The sequence below is a fragment of the Ovis canadensis genome, chromosome 14 (assembly GCF_042477335.2).
Source record: "Ovis canadensis isolate MfBH-ARS-UI-01 breed Bighorn chromosome 14, ARS-UI_OviCan_v2, whole genome shotgun sequence".
Taxonomy (NCBI): Eukaryota; Metazoa; Chordata; class Mammalia; order Artiodactyla; family Bovidae; genus Ovis; species Ovis canadensis.
Window position 1 is genome coordinate 27,559,340 of NC_091258.1, and position 13,231 is coordinate 27,572,570.

The 13,231-nt window shown below is 53.7% G+C and overlaps 1 protein-coding gene across 9 annotated transcripts in view; it reads right to left on the bottom strand.

Annotated features, from left to right (window-relative positions):
• The window catches only part of ANKRD11 (ankyrin repeat domain containing 11), a 118,015-nt gene that overhangs the window by 23,315 nt on the left and 81,469 nt on the right, over window positions 1-13,231 (bottom strand). For 6 of the 9 annotated variants that reach the window (XM_069552693.1, XM_069552698.1, XM_069552696.1 and 3 more), the window contains exon 3: window positions 3,944-4,084. In XM_069552693.1, the coding sequence (XP_069408794.1) occupies window positions 3,944-4,030 (87 nt within the window). In that variant the 5' untranslated portion in view covers window positions 4,031-4,084. Of the gene's footprint in view, window positions 1-3,943; window positions 4,088-13,231 lie in introns of all 9 variants that reach the window. The other 3 variants (XM_069552694.1, XM_069552699.1, XM_069552701.1) reach the window with 1 other exon arrangement.

The following is a 13,231-nucleotide window of genomic DNA, read 5'->3' on the forward strand; positions in this document are numbered from 1 at the left end:
CTGGACAGAAGCATGTCTGCCCGAGACAATGGGCTCCCCTTTGCGTGAAGCCTGGTCTCTCCTCCTGCCCATGGGCAGCCCCCTGTCATCTCTGGCCTCACTACAGGCCTGTGACCCTGCGGGGGGCCCCAGGGTGGGCGGCCCACCCCAGGAGCTGGCCTGGACGGTGGAGGGGCGTGGCCATCACTCCCAGCCCTGCTGGCCTCCCGGCAGGCTAAGGGCCCAGAAGCCCAATCCAGCCCCATCCTGGGGAGTTCAGTCACGCGTCTGCCTTGGTGTCACTATCTGCAGAACCGGAGGTGATGCCTGCCTCGTGGGAGGGGTGGAGGGCTCAGACTCCACAAGGCCCCACCCAGAAAGAGCAGCACGCAGAGCCCTGCAAGTGGGGTGGGACGGGGCACACTCGGTGGCACCTCCGACTACGCAGTGCCCGGCTCACTGGCCCACAGGGCGCCGCACAGGCCATTGGGCTCGCGCTGACATGGAAGACAGCACTGCTACCGCCATGCGGCTCCCTTCCCCAGCGGCAAGCTTTCTTTCTGGAATCCTCCCCACACACACCACCTTCGCAACACTGAGGCACTCAGGTGATACTGGCAGGGTACACCGAGGCCTGAACGCTGCACAGCCTCGTCTCCTGGGGCCCCAACAGCCCTCCGGTCTCGGGAGGTAACAAGACACCCTCAGTGACCAGGGGTCCTGCCAAAGCACACCACAAGCTGCAAGGGCATCTGGAGTGTGCAGAGGGGCCAGCAAGCAAGGCCCAATACAGGCCCGCCTGTCCCCACCTGCACCCCACCCCCGCCGGAGAGCAGACCCACCAGCTAAGCCCGAGAAGCCTCAGCACCTTCCCACCAAGAAACTCCTGGCCCAGCCGATGACTCTCATCTTTAGACAGAAAAAAGATAATCCAAATCAAAATGTTTCAGAAATTCAAAACATTTGAAAAATGAATGTAATTCACATTAAGAAAATAAAGTACAGAAATCACGACCTTCTCAACTGCAGAAATGGCCTGAGTCGTCCTGACACCACCGCCCAGGTCACTGTGAGAAGGGTGTCCTCACTCGACACAGACTCCGCTACAAAAGACAGGGTTCAAGGCGAGAATACCTATAATCACAACTGCTGAAAAACAAAACCACTTTTTTAATGAGCAAAAGAATACGAGCATGCACTTAAAGTGCCTCCACTCTAGCACAGCCGTGGGTGGGGGCGCCCAGCCGGACAACAGCCTTGGGAGGTGGCTCCTCCAGTCAGAGCAGAGTCCCCCCAAACCCTGATCTTCCTGAGGGACAGCAGGATTGGACACCTGAAAGAATCATGAGGAACATACAGTCCAACTCTTCAGATTGGTGAGTGGGTGAGGGAGGCTGCTGGACAGAAAGTGGGCGGTTCCTACACACTACAGACAACCAGGAAGTCACGCTGAAGCAGGCCATGTTAATATCAAGAGACATCAAACACACAGGAATAAACCTAACAAAAGATGCTCAAGGCCTCTATGCGGATGACAAATATCCCTGAGAACAGAAACAGGACTGATAAAATGGAGGCCACTTGTGTTCATCACTGTTAACCCAGCACATCTCCCAAACGCATCTTTGCATTCAGAGCAGTCAAAGCCCAGCAGATCAACCAGCTTTTCCAAAATGTACATGGAAACCAAAGGTACAAGAATTAACAAGGACAATGCTGGAGAACAATGAAAGCGGACAAGTTGAATTACCAGGCACCAAGATCACACAACAGGTGGCCCTAAGCTACAGGCCAAATGTCCAGAGCAAAGAGCACAAGTGAGCCCCACCTGACCACCACAATCCAGGAGGAACGGACAGCCTTCCAGTGACAGTGACCAGGTGGACATTCATGGGAAGAAAATAAACACTGACCCTCCTTCACAGCTCAAAACAAAACTGAGTCCAGACGGATCACGGAGAGCCTGTAGACAGTAGGAAAACCCCTGTCTGTCTACAGACATCACTGAGTGTCAGCATGAATTGGGTCCACCTCGACCAGGTTCTGCGGAGCAGAACTTTGCAGTCACTTTGAAAAGTGAAAGTAAAGTTGCTCAGTCGTATCCAATTCTGCGACCCCATGGACTGTAGCCTACCAGGCTCCTCCATCCACGGGATTCTCCAGGCAAGAGTACTGGAGTGGGGTGCCATTTCCTTCTCCAGGGGACCTTCCCAACCCAGGGATCGAACCCGGGTCTCCCGCATTGCAGGCAGACCTTTACCATCTGAGCCACCAGAGGAGCCGTCATTTTGACCAACTAGTAAACCCTATCTGTCACCTCTACAGAAAACCCCTCAATGTACGTGTGTTCACATCCCAGACCTGAATCCGCACAACGGAGGTGGAGCTGAACATCCATACAGCGGATACCACGCAGCCCCAGAGGGAAAACCTCCTTCTTGACACCAAAAGCCTATCCACGAGAAAGCAGCAGAAATTCCTGCCACGGGTCCACATGCCCTGTGGGCGGGGAGGCATGGTTAGCGCAGAGGCTTGACGGGGGCGGGATGGCCCCCAAGGACACTGGCGGTGCTGTGAAACCTGGTCTCGATCATGATGCTCCCAGGTTCTAGAAATGAAAGGTACAGTTCTACTTCAATCAAACTTGAGTACCCAGCAGCTGGCTAACAGTGCAGAATACACCGTGCACACTGCTTTGGGCTGTGGGCTTGCCTCCTCATGCCCGCTGCCACATCCCTGGGCACTCCTCCACAGACACCCCCCAACCCAAGTCTGGGTGCTCATTGCTCTCAAGGTGGGACCCATCCCTTCCCTCATGGAGTCTGCTGTGGGCACGTGTGGCTGTCACACAGCTGTGCCCGGTGAGCACAGGGAGCTACAGCCCAGGTCCTGCAGAGCGGGGCAGGGTGCAGCCTGGACTGGGAGCAGAAGGGGCTCACACTGGGCACAGTTGGTTCCTTGAGGCTTTTTCTCCATCCCTTCTGTGCCCTCACAGACAAGCAGTGGTCCCCAGGCAACATCTGCCTCACAGGTCATGGGGACCACAGGAGTCCATCCAGGATGGCAAAACCCTGTCCCTTTGCTGCCACCAGAAAGCCTGTCTGGGGCCCTCCCTGGTGGTCCAGAGGTTAAATGAACACTCTGCGCTTCCACTGGAGGGGGTGCAGGCTCAACCCCTGAACGGAGAACTAAGATCTGGCAGACCCCTGCCCCTGCCGCCCTTCCTGGGCTTCAGCATCTGCACATGGATCCTGAGAACCAGCGCGCCTACAGTTTCCCAGCATTCAGAGGAGCAGGGAGTCTGAGGCCTCGTCCAAGACCTGCTTGAAAGCCACGTGATGAAGCAGCATCAAGCCACACCCAGCTTCCACATGAGGTCATCTGTGCACCGGCCCCTCCTCCTGGACAGGAGCCAGGGTACGGGCCACAGACCACCTTCGCAGGTGGCTCTCCCTCGGGAAGGCTGTGAGTCTGGGATTCTGCAGACCAGCCTGGAGGGGACACTGGGGTCACGGTGCGTGGAGCACACGGCACACCCCCGAGCCCAGGGCGCCAGCACGTGAACAGGACACAAGGGTGCAGGCCGACATTCTGTTTCCTGTTCACACTGGGCCGAGCAAAACCGCGAGTCCAGTTGCCCAGCAGCATCTCGGTTACGACCGCTCACACGGCCTCTGTCACGTTTGGTCTGCCCACAGCTGAGGTCAGAACCCGGGGTCCTGGGGTCTCTCAGACAGGCACCAGCTTCTGTCCATGGACCTAGTGCTGAAAGCACTCTGCTGCCAAACGACAAACACATCCTCCAGAGGAAGCTGGTGCCGTCGTCCACAGCCACCCAGACCACGGCAGCTCCTCCCACGCTGGCCCCAGAGGGAGCCCAATGCCAGCGCTCTGCGCTGGGACAAGCAGAGCAGCCCAGGCGGGCGACACCCAGGTCTGACCCCGCACAGATGTGGGAGCTCACCTTTTTCCCGGGCTGCTTCTCCACCATGTCGCTGCTCAGGGAACGCTCTTCCTGCTGTGGGGTTCTAGAACACCCACCCTTGGGCATCGTTTCTCCTCACTGGGCCTTCATTCACGCCGCCATCGCTTCATCATCAACCGTCTGCTTCAAAACAAAGGACATGGGATTAAGGTTCGGTGACCCCACAGGAAATCCAGGCACCTCCAGCCAGCGTCGCACGATGCATGGTGCAGTGGCTCTTCTGCAGGGGTCCCCTCCCCCATCAGGGCCAGAACAGGGCTTCTCCTGACATACTACCCAGTGGCCAGCCCGGCAGGGCACTGTCTACACCGCACGATAGAGAACACGGCGGGGCCTTCGGGTTCACATGGGAGTCCAGCTACCAGGCAACTAGAGACCCCACTGCATCGCATGGAGTTGGTCAGTCCCCCCACCCGCCTCCCCGCAGAAACCCAGCGGAGGCTCTGCCCGACTCGAGTCTCACTACCGTGGGCTGCTCCCTGACCGCCTGGCAGGCGCCAGCCTCTCTCTGCACCTGTTTACGAGTCTCTTCTGCCTGCGGCCGCACTGACCCAACCCAAGCTGAGCCTGCCGGGCATGGACAGTGCCGCACATCCCGTCCATCACGTCCAGGCTGTTCACTGTGTTTGGCAGAAGGAACAGGGAAAAGAAGCATTGCTCTGTCTTCCTGACAGTGCCCTCCTCAGCCCTCATCCTCACAGTCAGAGAGAGCATGTCACACCAACCAGATCACACCCCCGGGGGCCTGCCGTGCTGGACGAGGGTCTCACACAACTCACCGGAATTAGAATCAAAATCAGCCTCTGCTCTGAACAGCTTTGCAAACATGCTGTTCGGAAGCATCTGGATTGGGAGCACCAGCCTCCCAAGAACCTGTCTTCTGTCTCCATGTCAACCGATAAAGAGTTCACAAAGGAGCCCCAGCTCGTAACTGGCTGCCACAACCTGGTGGCACAGCACTGCCCGAGGGCCCAGGTTTGCCTCCGCACATCCCAGGGCTGCGGCCGGAAATGACATTTCCTGTCTATAATTGAAACTGGGAATTCCAAGCTTTCTTCTACTCTCCTACTACAAAACTGGACCATCTCAGCCTGAACTATGGCATCTCAGAAACTGACTCAAGACAGTGGCTGAAGCTCCACACTACCTGGGAACTCATCAGTAATGTTTCCATAAAAACTTAAAAGATTATGCAGAAGATAAATTTTTTAAAAACTCACTGCCTAGTCTCAAGATGAGAAAAATTGAGCCAAGGAGCCCTGAGACACTCGCCCCTCTTGCTCCAAGACATGGGTACCTCTGAGTGTGTGTGACACCTCACAGATCCATGAGTCCTGGACCCTGATCTCACGGTGTCCAGACCAGGAGGGCATGCAGAGGCCAGTCCACACTTTCAAAACTCGTCTCAGTACATGCCCTGTGGATCTGAATTGCACAAAGCCAGGCCACTCTTCACTAATCTTGTTTCCTTTTGTAAAATAGTTACTTTTCAGTAAAGGTCTACTGTGGCGAACCCTCAGGCATGCGAGGATTCAGGCCCTGCCACTGAGCACCTGTGGGGCGACCCCGGGCCCAGGGAGAAGCGGGAGGACTTGCTGTCGGGAGCACAGTCAGGAAACCACACAGTGATCCCTGTGTAGAAGCCACGTGGGCAGGAGTAAAGTAGGGAAAAGTCTCGTGGAAAGAAGGAAGGAACCCTGCTAATAAACCTAACGAGGAAAGCAGAGAACCTCAAGTTCCATAAATAAATATTAATTTAAAAAATTAACGTCACAGTTTTTAAAAAGCTGAAGAACAGTGCTGACACAGCCTGACGCTGACATGGGCCCCCCACAGGCCGAGCCCGTGTGCAGGTGAGCTGCATTCCCACCGAGGAGTACAGTGCAGAAACAACAGTGATCCCCCCACAGAACCCACAGACCGCACGAACATGCCCTGGACGACAGACAGAACACCTCCGCAGCCTCCAGGTAAAGACGACGCCTGCAGAGCCAGAACACTGACCATAACGGCCAAGCCTGCAAATTCTGACACCTGGAAAGCAGCACGTTTTGTTCGTTAAAGGTCGCCGTCCCACAGGAGAAGAGGGAGCTTCCTACACACGCACCTGCCAGCAAGCCCTTAGTCAACCTCTGCAGAGAGCACCCACAAACCAGCAAGCCAGAGAGTAGACGTCCACTGTGGACATGGACGCGAGACTTACAGCCCCACCACACAGGCCCCAGCGGCAACTGAGTCACACAGGCCCGCCCGTCTCTCAAGTCACGGGGGGAAAGGGCATACTGTCTGTCTGCCTGACTGAGGCGACAGGACGGCTAAGACTTCGAGCGGTGATCGCTGTAAAAGTGTGGAGGGGAGTCACGCCTGGGAGTGTGACAGGAGTTTTCTACACAAAGGCCACACCCACGTGCACTTTGTGAGAATGAGATCCTACATTTTTATCGATACTTTGCAGACTTTTAGATGTTATGTTACATTTCACAGTAATAAAGTTTAAAATGCTGGTTATGGACAGACTGCACCCTAGGAGGTCATCAGAAAGTGGGGGGCTGTTTGCCAGGCTCTGTTCCAAGACCATCTCCCTTCAGGGGGCCCCATGCCTCATACAGAAGGGCAGTCACTGGACACAAGGGGCAGCAGCTCAGGGCTCCCAGGCTGCAGGGAGACCTGTCCCTTGCACAGAGCACACGACAAGCCACTGTTAACTGCGGCCAGAATGGAAACGAAACCTGATCACACAGCTCTAGGAAGATGGGGGGTGAAGGCGCTGGAAACACAGGAGGAAAAACAGCCATCTTACATAGAAGGGACCAAGATGCACCGGAAATGCAGAAGACAGGGACAGGCTGATACCCGCCTGAGAACTCAGGTGACCAAGAGCATAGGGGGCAAGTCCACACACCTCCACGGCTGATCCACGGAGAAAGAAAGTGACAAAGATGACCAAGAGACAAAAGCTCAAGCCAGAGGAAGACCAACCTGAAGACCCAGAGGAGGACAGCTCTGGAGAGAGACAGGACAGGGAAAGTGGCCCTGGATGGTCCTGCAGCACTGCCAAAAGCCGGGGACACAAAGCCCACCCACTAGGCAGCTGCAGGAAAATGGGGAGAAGAGCCAGCATCAGGTCCAGAGTGACCCCTACAGGGTCACCACGTGGAGAAGGTGACCAGAGAGGGTGGGCAGTGACGCCGGTGTCAGAAACCTGCAAACCTGGTTCAGTGCTTGAAAACTAATCAACACAACCCACCACATCAACAGGTCAGGGAAGAAGAATCACCCAGTCCTAACAACTGATGCAGAAAATGTGTCTGGTGTTCAAAGCCCAAGACTTTGAGGCCCAAGCCCTCAGCACCACAGGGTCCAGGAACCCCTCAGAGAGAGGAGGGGCGTGGACAGCACCGTCAGCCAGCCTCGCCCTGACAGTGAGACACAGGACACGCCTCCCTCCCACTCCTGCTTCTGGACATCGTCCTTGAAGCACCAGTCAGCGAATGAGGAAGAAAAGGAGGGAAAGAGACAAACTAACTGGGACGGAAAATAAAACATTCTACTTGATAATGACATGACTGTCTATCTAAAAAATTGCAAGAAATCAACCAAAAACTCCAAGATACAGTGAGCTCAAAGAGGCTGCAAAATAGCATAGCAACACACAAAAATCCACCTTGTGTCTGCTAACTAGCAAGAACATGTAGAAACAACAAAAACACAGTATCATTAACAAGCGCTCCAAATAATAACGGAATGCTCAGGTATGCATCTTAAAAAAAAAAAAAAAAAAACCTATAACAACCTGTACAAATTTTAGGAAAAACAGTAGGAGAAATCTTTGAGACCTCAGGTAGGCAGCATTCTTAGACACGACACCAGCAGTGCCATTCATTCAAAAAGGGAAACACTCGTCCTCTGCATCTCAACCAAACTGAAAGCCACCCAGTGAAGACTGATTTATAGGATGAAAGGACAAACTGCCCACCACAAGTCAGACAAACGACAAACATCCAAACAGAAAAGCACAATAGACACAAGCAGACTTTTCACCAAAGGAGAAACACAAGCATGAGAGGGACTCTGGGGACATGCCCCGAGATGCAGCTCACCTCCTGCGGGTTTCCTGGCCATACCCGGCCCCACCACTGCTGCAGCATGTTCAACAGCCATGTTTTAGAAAGTGGAATAGCCCACAACACAGAGTACCAGGAAGCAAAACACTCACATCTCATGAAAGTCACCTGGGAGCACGTTTCCAGGGTATGTTAAGGGCAAAGAGAGAAACAGACTGTTTTCCTCACAATGAGAAGCTGTCAGGACATTGCAGAAACACTGGCCTAAGTGGGTAAGGACAGAAATCTGTTGCTTTTCTATACACTAATAATGAACTGTCAGAAAGAAAAAACCCCATTTTGAATGGCATGAAAGAATACCTAGGAATAAACTTAGCTACAGAGATGAAAGACCTACACGGTAAAAACTATAAAACACTGGTGAAGGAAATTTGAAGGTGATATAAAAAGAATGGAAAGATACCGTGTGCTCTTGAGTTGGACAAATTAATACTGTTAAGATGGCCACATGACCCAAAACAATCTACCAGTTTAACGCAATCTCTATCATAATATCTATGACATTCTCCACACTACTAAAACAAATAACCCTAAAATTTACACAGAAGCACAAATTTTGCCAAATTGCCAGGCTGCTTTGTGTGGCCTGTAGGAGCGTGGTTCTCCAACCAGGGATCACACCTCTGCCCCTTATCCCGGGAGCACAGAATCTTAACCACTGGATGGTGAGGGAGTTACTGCCAAACCAGCCCTAAGGGGAAGGGACAAAGCTGGAGGAATCCTGCTCCCTAACTTGAGACTAGCCTCTAGAGCTCCAAAAGTCAGAACAGTATGGCTCTGACAGAGAGACAGACATTTAGACCACAGACCAATGTAACAGGACAGAGACCCAAAAACCTACTGCAATCAATCTATGACGAAGAATACACATGGAGAAAAGACAGTCTCTTCAACAAGTGGCCCTGGGAAAACTGGACAGCCATATGTAAAAGATTAAAGATTAGAACACCTCCCCACACCATATACAAAAATAAATTAAAACGGATTAAACACCTAAATATAAGACCACAAACCATACACCTCCTAGAAGAAAACACAGGCAGAACTTTCTTTGACGTTTAAGTCATAGCAATGTTTTTTTGGATCCATCTCTAAAGGCAAAAGAAATGAAAGCAAAAAAAAAAAAAAAAGGTATCTAAGTAAATTTTAAACTTTTGCACAACAAAAGAAACCATAAAAAGGCCAACTTACTGAGAGGAAGAAAACACCTGCAGATGATCTAACCAAAAGGGGTTAGTATCCCAGTGGGATAAACATGAACCTCCTGGCAGTCCAGTGGCCAGGACTCCACACTTGCACTGCTAAGGACACAGGTTCAGCCCCTGGTAGAGGAATTGAGACCCCACAAGCCACATACTGTGGCCCTATGTGTGTGTATATATATAGATATATATAATATAGGTACATATAATACAGATATATGTGTATATTACATGTAAATATATATATAACATATAAAGAATTTAGACACTGAAAACATTTTTTAAAAAATCAGAAGACCTGAATAGACATTTTCCAAAGAAGACACACAGATGACCAACAGGCACACGAGAAGACGCTTCACGCGGCTAATGACGAGAGAATGTAAGTGAGAGCCGCAGTGCGGCGCCGCCTCACACTCTTCAGAATGGCCGTCATTAAACCGCAGATACTAAGGGCTGGGGAGGAGGTGGAGGAGAGAGCCCTCACGCACTGTTGGTGGGAGTGTGGACTGGTGCGGCCGCTGTGGAGAACAGTATGAGGTTCCTTAAAAAACTAAAGGCAAAATTATTATATGACCCAGCAACTCCACTCTGGAGTATGTTTGGAAAAAACAAAAATACCAATTCAAGATGATACATGCACCCCAGTGTTCACAGCAGCACTAGTCAGAATAGCCAAGACTCAGAGACAACCTAAGCGCATGCGCACGCGCACGCACGCACACACACACACACACACACACACACACACACACGATGAACTACTATAGCCAAGACTCAGAGACGACCTAAGCGGACATCTACAGATGAATGGACAAAGAAGAGGGGATGCGCACGCGCACACACACACACGATGGACTATTACTCAGCCATAAAAAATGAAATTTTGCAGCAACATAGATGGATTTGGAGAGCATTATGCAAAGCCAAGTAGGTCAGACAGGCAAAGACACACACTGCATGATACCACTTCTATATGCAATCTAAAACATACAACAAACTGGTGACTTGACTCACAGATGTCGAGGACAAACCAGCGGTCACCAGCAAGCAGACGTAAGGCAGAGGGGCAGGAGAGAGGTGTGGGCTTAACAGACACAAACTCCTGTGTGACAGAAATTAGCTGCATGGACGCACTGTACGGCACAGGGGATGATGGACAGTGCCCACAGTCACCGCACTGGAGCCTGGTCTATAGAAGCACTGAGCCACTGCCGTGTACACCGGGAACATACATGACAACGTGGCAAATCAAGTATGCGTCAGTGAAGGAAAACGAAGAGCCTTAGTTTCGTGACTGGGCAGGAAGGTCTGTGCTGGAGACCCCGGGACCCAGCGGCCTCACGGCAGCTCACCCAGGCCCCCAGCCGCCCCAGGTTGTCACATGCAGAATATGGGCAGCAAGACCCAAGTCAGCGGGAAGCTGGACGCTGCCTCTGCTGTGACCACTTTATCACAGCGTGGCCGTGCCCCGGCCCCCGTGACACCCTTAGGCAGCCCTTTCATCAGTTTCTAAATGAAGATGTGATGGCAGCTTCACAGGAAACGTGACACTCTTCCAGCCAGTTGGTTCGAAAAAGCCTTAATTGTGACTTTTGATGATTGGTTTCCGGCCAGGTGACCAGGCAGCCAAGCGGCTTGAGGACTCAGCACCACCATCCTCAGGCGTGGGCAAGGCCCAGGGTCGAGACGAGGACACTGCCTCCACCAGCCCAGAGCAGCCTGGCTGAACACACACACACACACACACACGCACGCACGCACACACACGAGCACACAGCACACAACCTTACAGTCCAGGGTCGAGACGAGGACACTGCCTCCACCAGCCCAGAGCAGCCTGGCTGAACACACACACACACACACGCACGCATGCACGCACGCACGCACGCGCACACACACGAGCACACACACACGAGCACACAGCACACAACCTTACAGTCTGGGCCACCAGCCCCGTGAGAGTGCTAACACCTCCCCTGGCACTTTCCCGCAAGGCTTGGATAACAGCCATCACCACCGTGGGAAACAAACCCCAGGAGCCCCAAGGCATCCGGCCTACAAAGGGTGCCTTCCAAGGAAGAGGAGGGGCCGCCTGCCCAGAGCCGGGGCCTCTGGAGGCCCTCCCGCTCTGCACAGCCCTGTGCCCCCAAGATGGCCTACGCCACTGGACAAACTGAAGGACGGCTGACAGAAGAATTCTGTACAAGCCTAACATGTTGGACATAAAGGGACATCTCCCCGTCAGGAAACTAGGCAGAGGGATGGACACGGAGCAGAGCGCCAGGGCAGGAGATGCTGCCCAGCCTCGCATGGTGGCACATGGCGATCACAGGCCTCTGGCTGCAGAGTGGGGTGCCGTCTGGGCAAGCCCAGGAGGACCCGCCGTCTGCCCCCTCTTCCTCCGGGGGGCCCGGTGCCCACGCACAGGTGACCGAGCAGGGGTCTCTCCGGGGGTCTGGTCCTACAGCCCACGTGCCCCACGGTGCATTCCCGCAGAGCGTCCTCACTGAGGACACGCGTCGCCCAGTCCCCCACTCTTCTAGAACTGCTTTTTTAAACGGCCGTTCATGTCAGCCTGCTGGGCCGTGTGCTCTGACAGTGCGCGCACCCCGTGTGGCCGGCGGCACCTCAGCTGGTTGTCTGCTAGGCCTATGTGGACTTGGAGAATTTTAGGGAGAAGACTGCAGGTTGGCCTCTGAGCAAGCCTGGGAGGGTGCCTTGCTTTTTGGTAGCCTTTTTCTACAAAACACTTGGTTTTAGGAAGCAGAGTGTACATGGACACAGTGTTTCCAGCGCAGGTAGGTCCTGTCCAGGCTGCTGTGAGTCTGGCAGCAGTGTCCCCTCTGACAGATGGCTGGGCCAGGGTGGCCTTGGCCCCAGGAAAACCTCAGCAGCACGTGACAGGGGCAGCAGCCTCAGCGGTGCCTGGCTTGGACAGGTGGACATACATGCAGGGCTGCAAGCGTGTCATCGTGGGGCCCAGCAGAGGACACGTCTGGGGAGTGCTCACGCCTATCCTGTGACACCATGAGAGAGGGTGCTGCTGCTGCACCAGGAGGCACTCGCAGCTGCATTCGCGTGTCTCACGGCAGAGGAGCCTTAGAGATGGGTTCACCAGGTCTGGGCTCCTGCTGCAGGCTGAGAGCAAAGGCAAGAGGAGGAGGCTTCTTGGCAGGTTTGTCCATGTCACTGGGCAGATGTGAGCACCCACCTTGCGGTGGGCAGTGCTCCGCTGGGCCCCATGACAACACCCCTGTGCTCTGCATGTCTGCTTGTCCAAGCCGGGCACCGTCAAGGCTGCTGCCCGCGTCATGTGCTGCTGAGGTTTTCCTGGGACCAAGGCCACCCGGGCCCAGCCATCTGTCAGAGGGGACACTACTGCCAGACTCATGGCAGCCTAGAAGGGGCCTATCTGTGCTGGAAACAGTGTCCACATACACTCTGCTTCCTAAAACAGAAAGCTCTTTGTAGAAATAGAAAAAGGCTACCAAAAAAACGATCATCTCTGCTTTCCTTACATTTAAATAATCGGCTGGTTATTTCCCTCTTTTAATAGCAAGGTTTGCCAGGGGGATGCATGGAACAAAACAAGCCTAGTGAGTTAACAAATAAGTCATCCAGAAATAAACCCATAATGAAGCCGCCTCTTTTGCCCCAAAAGTCACCATCAGCCAGCCTTGGGGATGAGGGACCAGGGAGGGACACAGTGTCCTCAGCTCCCGACATGTCACTGTGGAACTTGAGCAAGGAGACGTCGGCTGACCTCTCAGAGCAACTGCAATGGCCGAGACCTTCTAAATACAGGTCTGGCACCACAGACAGGAGCTGTAAGCGCACACCCCAGCCTCAAGCCCTGCTCGTAGTGACCCTGTGCCTTTGTGACACGGGGGGGGCGTGGCCTCTGCCTCCCCTGAGGGCCTGGGGGCCCTTCCCGGGCA